Consider the following 7,500-nt stretch of genomic DNA (forward strand, 5'->3'; position numbering starts at 1 on the left):
GGTACGTTTTCGCGTGAGAGATCACATATTCTTCACAAATCTTATCACAAGGATCATTGGCTTGCTACACTGTATGTGCATCTCTGCTTAGGGACTAAACAGATAAGAAAACATGATGGTCACAAATATGCCCTGCTTTCAGGACAAGATTGATTTTACAAAATCCCGTAATTCAGAATTCTGCTGACTCATTAGATAAAAGGAATCAAATAAGTTTAGCCAACTTACAGAGAGGAAAGGAGTATTATTCTCAAAGTGGACTCTCATAGGGTTTGCCGAGAATGGATTGACATCACTGTAAGGACCATAATTTAAAGCATTATCTGATAGGCTTGTGGGCTTGAGCTTGCTGTGGGACTCTACTGAAGATGTTGCCAGTGAGACTGTTGTAGTTTGTTTTTTCACTGTATATGGTGTGTAGTAGTAGTGGTTGCCAGAGAAGAGAACATACTGCTTCTCAGACTGGGTGATCTTGGTTGGGAAGGGTGTCATAGCATGCACAAATACTTCTTCAACAGTCACATCCACACTGTCACCTTTCTTGAGAGAAAATCCAAGCTCCACTTTGAAGAATTTTGTTTCACTGAAAGAAATAAAAATGGTTTCAACTACTGTATCCATCATGTCTTTTTTCTGTTACATGACTGTATATCAATCGTTTTTCTCTAATAAAAAATTGAGTTAGTCTTACTGGCCACAATTTTTGTCTACAATGAATCAATTTATTTCTACCATGCAGGACGTGGTTGAGCTTGACAATGTCCTCCATGAAAAAGTCGCAAATATTTTTTCTCCTCTGTCACTACTCAAGAGCAAGGAGATGACAACCACAACTGCAATACAAGAACATGATACACATCCTGCCTTTCTTACAATGATAAGCCAGTAATGTAATGTAAAACTGGTCCGCAAAATTTGAACCATAATTAAAGTGAGCTTGAGGGATACTCCATTCACCTGAAATCATCTGGCATTACAGTAGAGGATTAACCACCCCCCCCCCCTCCCAAGAAAAAAGGGGTGTACCACAGGTATCATCTAAAGAAACTTGACTTAGAGTGGGGATTTTTTCTTGTGGTAGAATTTATAACACCCTGTATCTCAGAAACACTTTGTTTTATCCATAACTACGTTAGACATGAATACCACAAGTCTACAAAAATGTAGTAAATGAGGATGAATTTTAGTGATGTTGACTTGAGGATAAATGTACAGTACTTGGTTTAAACTCATCGGCGAGATGAGCTTGGGGTTAGGTGCCTGTGAGAGTTGTCCTGAACCCGCAAGTCCAGACACAAGGAGGTGGAACCCAGGGCAACCCTACCACAGTGCACCACCTGGCACCAATCACACAGACGAATCAGTCAGTGGAATACCTTACGAATTCATAATTACCAAAGGGAGGGATGGGCAGGAGAACTAACTGTCGCAACTGACATTCGAGTGCCAATAAATAGATCTGCAATGATCTTGAGCATGTGGGCCCCTGCACAACACTTGAGGTGTCCCCCATAGCCCAAGCATGTACATGTAACACTGCTGGCCAGCAATGCCTTGATTTAACTTTGCCAAAATTTCATTTAGCCAGACATAAATTCCCAGTGCATTTGGCAATAAAGCAGGACAACATTAATTTTAGCTGAAGTTAGATCCATGGCAAAGCTCTTGAGACTGTCCTACAGCTCAAACATCACGCATCCAAGAGAGTAAACCTATCTGGAGGACTCACAATTTCACAATCTCAAAATACCCAGCTTCTTGTCTTTTGTATTAGTTATAGCCAATTATGGTACCCCCACTTGTGCACCAGGAACAAGTAGGAATCAATAATCATGATTGTCACTGTTCAAGAATGGGATGTGACAAGATGACAAGATTAAAGGAGTCTTTTTTCAGAATCTTGGCATGCACGCTGTTTTGTTTTTGTTTTTTTTTGGAACATGAATAGCCCTTTTCACAGTTGCAGTAGTTTTTCTCATTTTGCATTACAATGTAATCTAGCATGTATGTGAGGCAATTTCAGGCGGCCTCATGGTTAGTGCCCTCAACTCCGGATCAAGTGGTCCGGGTTTGGGCCCTGGCCAGGGACATTGTGTTGTGTTCTTGGGCAAGACCCTTTACTCTCACGGTGCCTCTCTCCGCCCAGGTGTATAACTGGGTACCAGCAAATTTAATGCTGGGGTAGCCCTGCCTTGGACTAGCATCCCATCCATGGGGGGGAGGGGGGGGGGGGGGAAATAGAAATACTCCTACAGCTGTAGTTGCTTCATGCTACAGAACCTGGGATAAGCTCCAGCCTAATGGGTCACTTGGCTTGTAACCAGATTTACCTTCAGCCCATTGACTACTGGGAGTGAGAATTAACAGATTTTACCCATCAACTGGCACCAAAGGAGTGGATGGGTTAAGCATGCAAAAATCATTTTTGTGACTTTAAGTGCGACAGGATTTTGCCATGTCAACACCTTTATCCCTGATTTCAAGTGGACCATAACACCTTCTCTTCATTCTAACTGAATTGCATTTAACTGCATCTAAAACTCTCGCTCTCAAGAGAGCAAGCAGTGATTCAGGAGGCAGCACATCTAGATCTTTATCAAAACGAAAATTTAAACATGAGAACAAGACAAGCTGTATTTCCTCATGTAATGTTGCATATTTTATTTCACTTTGATAACAACAGCAGTTTAACACTTTTTCTCATGCTTCTAAAAATAAAAATATTAATGTCAAACAGTAACAGTCTTTCTTATGCTGTACGCTGTACAGAGGTGCCAAGTAGAAACACATTTATGGCTAGTAAATCCTGGCCATGTACTAGTCATTTGACCATTAAGTTCAAAAGTTAAATTTGATCTCTGAATACTTGATAAATAATAATAAATTGCAAGGCACACACACAGACATATTTTTTTTCACTGCATTACTGTCTGCATCAGTTTGTCCTGCACTCAGCAAACTCCCCTTTACTGCCGTATTTACACACTTGGCTGCATGCGCAATGAGCCATTTTGGGATAATTTATCAAGCGAACCACATTATTCCGGAATGAAACATCACGGACTCTGTGCCCTAATCTTTACAAAATAATAATGTAATTTTTCTAAAACATCCTCCAAGAATTTCTTTCTTAGCACAATGGTTGTTGGACAGGGTCTATGCTTCATACGGATCTCATCTGAAGAAACTTGGAATTAACAGTCTAAAAATTTGCAGATATCATTTCAAAGGTTGGTTTGCAATTGTTATGACCTCCCATGGAAAATATCTCTACAGTTGGTAGTTCCAAAAACATGCTTGAAGATCTATGGAGAAAGGCCCTTTTCAGTTGTTTCCCCAAGTGGTGGAACAATTTGCCCCTCGAAATAAAGTTAAGTACGTCAGTCGCTGTTTTTAAACGAGTTTAGTCATCAATGGCAGTTCAGGAGTCAATGGGTTAAATCACATCTGCAAATGTATCTTTTTAGAATTGTCTATTAGATTTTTTTTTCTTGTAATGTCATATCTATGTTATTGATTGTAAAGCTATATAAAAATGTTGCATATGCCACAAAATAAATGAAGTAATTATCATTATTATTATTATTATTATTATTATTATTATTATTATTATTATTATTATTATTACCGAGCCGAGGTAACTGTCGGCAGTTACTATGAGCTATCTGAGGAATATTTTAACGATTCATTGAAATTGAAGGTTGTTTAGTACAAAAGTTCAAAAACAATGTTTACCTGTGGGATTTGAGATCCACTTCTTTAAGAGTTAGACTCGATTCTTCCTCATCAGGAATCTTTCCCTAAACATCAGTGGGGTACAAAGCGCAGAAAAAATATAAGCCCCGATTTCTTTTCATTCGTACGTGGCAAATGCAATAACAACCCTGCTTGTAGACAAAGGATTCTCGAAATTCAATCACATATCTGGTTTGCAACAATTGACGTCGATCTAAAGCTAGACCGCCTAATTTCTACATACCATGACTCCAACATAAGCGAGTTTATCCACAAGAGATGGTTCGATGGCAAGATAGAAATACCCAGTTGCTGAATCGCCTCCATTCTCGATTGTGAGTGAGGTGCTGACTTTGGCAAGCTGCGTCGAAAGGTCTATCTTCCTAGAAGCCTCGGTTATAACCAGCTTAGAGTTATAATCACTTTCTCCCATCGTCAAGGATGCAAAGAGGAATGCGACAAAAGCGACTAAGCATAGTGAGACGGGATTCATCCTCAGATGGAAGAGGATCACAAAAGAACAAGTACGTGGAACAACGCAGGACAGTCACAGTGCTCCGCGCAGACAGCATTCAAAAGAAGAGCCGACGTTTCCACACAAACTACCAGCGGATTCCAAAAGATAAAACAATGTTAAAGTGTTATGTATGATCCCATGAACTGTTCTCGACAACGTTTTCCTTTCTTTCGGTAATGTGCACGTGGTGCTTTTCAAGCCTATGGTGAAACTGTATAAAGCCGTCTTTTTTTTTAAATAAAGAGATGTCGTTCACACCTGTAATACCGAGATGCTGGTGGTTTTTGAGGCACGATAAATTAAAACAGGAGCCCATGACTCCATGGGATAAGTTCAGGCCGTAAATGGGCCCTAGCTGGCTCCGGCACGCGACTAACTTCACCTAGAAGTGAAACCTCATCTTCCCCCACCCCCTTCGAAAAAGGATCGAAAAAGATTCCCTCGGCAAAATATGATGATACCTTCCGTGGGCCGAAGCCAAATCGAGTTTCCAACAAGTGATTCGCTTGCGCATTTGGAAGTCACGTGTTGGGCAGTGTCTCCGGAGTTAAGCTTCTTCTGGGGATCAGATATAAAAATAAGGTGAGATTTCTTTTTCATAAATATTATAATGTAGTTGATTGTTGCATTTGGTTACTCTGATTTGCATATTTAACTGTGAGAATTGAACAGACTGTGCGTCGAACAACAGTGACGACCAATCCAACCGTCTATCGTGATCACAATAATTATATGGGTTTTGGGGGGTATCTAAAACGAAGACCCAAAAACGAAGACCTAAGACCTAAGACCCACTATTCTAAAACAAAGACCCATTGATCTAAAACGAAGACCCACTGATCTAAAACGAAGACCGGCCTTTAAAAATGTCAGAACAATGCCAAACAGCTTATGCCTGGTCAGTGGTAAGACATCGTGTGCTATGGAAGTGTAGGAGAGGTGGAACAGCAGGAACAGTGGAAGATGACACAGGGCGTTCACCATTTGTCCAAAAAACAGCTTGTCAGTAAGTGCGGTGAGAAAATACAAAAAGCAGCTAATCTCAGCGGAAATGTTTTGCTCGTTTTGCTCGTTTTATTGTAGCTTAAGCTACCTGGTTTGGTGGATTAAATTTAATGATAATTCCATCGAGGTTTGCCGACTCGCTTAACTTTAAGCGAGCTAGAAAAGCAACTGTTTTCAAGCGATTTCCGGTCGGCACCCACTAAGCGACCTTAAAAACCGTACCGGTGGTGAAACCACGGCTATTTTGCGCAGTTTCCGTTCATTCTATCGTTGTCTAAGGCCGTGTTCATATTAGGCCTCGATTATGATCGAATTATAATAGAATTAAATATGAATCGGGCTTACACCAACTAATTACAGTAACTGCTTATAATTGAATTATAATAATTTCAAACAACCTCAAGGGGGTTGTTTGAAGTAATTACAGCACGTAATTGAACAAGTGGCGAAAACGTGATGGTATTTTCGGAAGCTATCCTTGGTTCTCTTGTCGCCTCAAGCATGATAATGATAATCGCGATACGGCGCCATTTCGTCTCAATCTGCGAGGTTACCCTGCCTATTGTATTTGAATTTTCGCAGATCTGAACAGAACCACAATTGAATAAAATTGAATGGAGTATGATAGCCTGATAGCCTGAATCATAATCAACGTTGAGTGTGAACACGGCTCTAGTGTTTAAATTATTTGACGTCCTACTTTACAATATGGTTACACATACTGTGCGGCTGTCCAACATGACAACGTAGTCATTTAATGATAGAGTGACTACAATCTTCTCAAGTTGTACTTCACGTTACAAATAAAAAGAAAACAACCCTTTTTTCGGAAATTGATCCGTGGTCTTTGATCCTGCATCCCAGCTCCTTGATCCTGCTTTTCCGGGAATTCAAGTAATCGCGATGTTCAAGGTTCCAGTTCCCCTTTGAACACTCGCTGGTGATGTCAGTTCTGGTTTTAAAAGTAGCCGACAAGTTTTTAAATTTTACCTTAATTTCCACTGTTCCTGCTGGTCCACCGCTTTAACAATTTCATACTGACTCAATGTCGTGCACCACTGACCAGCGATAACCGCTGTTTGGCATCGTTCTGACATTTTTAACGGCAGGTATTTTTTTGCAGGTTGCAGGTTGCAGGTTGCAGGTTGAAATTTAATTATAATTCGATAGACTTACCGTGACTGTTACATAAATAGCTAACCTTAGGCCTAAAAACTTTTCTTTAGGCCTAATTAAGCCTAATTAGGCCTAAGGTTAGCTATTCGTGTAACAGTCACGGTAAGTCTATCGAGTTGTAAATAAATTTCAACCTGCAACCTGCAAAAGATACCTGCCGCAATTTTTAAGATAGGTCTCCGTTTTATTTTATTTTTTCAATGGGTCGTTTTATATCACAGGGTCTTCGTTTTAGATCAGTGGGTCTTCGTTTAAGATCAATGGGTCTTCTTTTTATATCAGTGGGTCTTAGGTGTTAGGTCGTCGTTTTGGGTCTTCGTTTTAGAAACACCCTGGAATTTGAACCAAAGGGACCGTTCGATCTTCAAGTTGATCATAGGGCGAATAATTCTCTCGGCCAGGAAACCTCTGTCAAACACTACATGGAAACGCTAAAATTCAAGCGGCATTCATGCGATATTCACCGAATCAGCTTAGGACGCATATTTGCATGCCGCAAAAGCAAAGATTCTCTAGAATATTTGTCGGTCTTCATGAAATCAAGGCTTCGGTGAACCGCTTGTCAACTCTGTGGAAGAGTGATAGAAAACTGTTGTCTCCAAAAACAGTTATCGCTTTCTTAATCCATGAAAAGGTTTCCGCAACAGTTTTTTGAGTTTTTAAAATAACTTTTACTGTAAAGACATTGCACTGCTAACTTTACTTATAGCTGTCATGTACAAGAACGCACAACGCCATATTGAACCACTAGAGTGTTTGCTAAATATAAACTGCAACAAGGAGCTTCAAGCAGTGCTCATGAGCCTGTTAAAAAAAATATTATGACAAATACTTATTGAAGTTGACATAAAATTCCAAATTAAAGTTCAAAGCAGTTTCAATCATGATGTTCCATAGTGAATTTCATAGCAATAACAAACTAGGAGCCCATGACTAGGAGCTTCCCAATGCATTATATTCTTGAGTCAACCTTTGCGCGTATCTTTCTATTTTTAGAACTAATCCTTCAGCAGGAGACTCACTTTTACAACAATTTTCATCAATTTGCATACATTGTTTTTGCTATT

The 7,500-nt window shown here is 39.9% G+C and overlaps 1 protein-coding gene across 1 annotated transcript in view; it reads right to left on the reverse strand.

The window, feature by feature from the left end:
- Positions 1-4,309, reverse strand: part of LOC137991965 (dolichyl-diphosphooligosaccharide--protein glycosyltransferase subunit 1-like) — an 18,527-nt gene extending 14,218 nt beyond the window's left edge. The window contains exons 1-3 of the mRNA XM_068836980.1: positions 3,980-4,309; positions 3,736-3,800; positions 229-583 (exon numbers count right to left, since the gene is read on the reverse strand). Coding sequence (XP_068693081.1) covers positions 229-583; positions 3,736-3,800; positions 3,980-4,228 — 669 coding nt within the window. The 5' untranslated portion in view covers positions 4,229-4,309. The remainder of the gene's footprint in view (positions 1-228; positions 584-3,735; positions 3,801-3,979) is intronic.
- Positions 4,310-7,500: the final 3,191 nt, after the last annotated feature.

The sequence above is a fragment of the Montipora foliosa genome, chromosome 2 (genome assembly GCF_036669935.1).
Source record: "Montipora foliosa isolate CH-2021 chromosome 2, ASM3666993v2, whole genome shotgun sequence".
In the NCBI taxonomy this organism is placed as follows: domain Eukaryota; kingdom Metazoa; phylum Cnidaria; class Anthozoa; order Scleractinia; family Acroporidae; genus Montipora; species Montipora foliosa.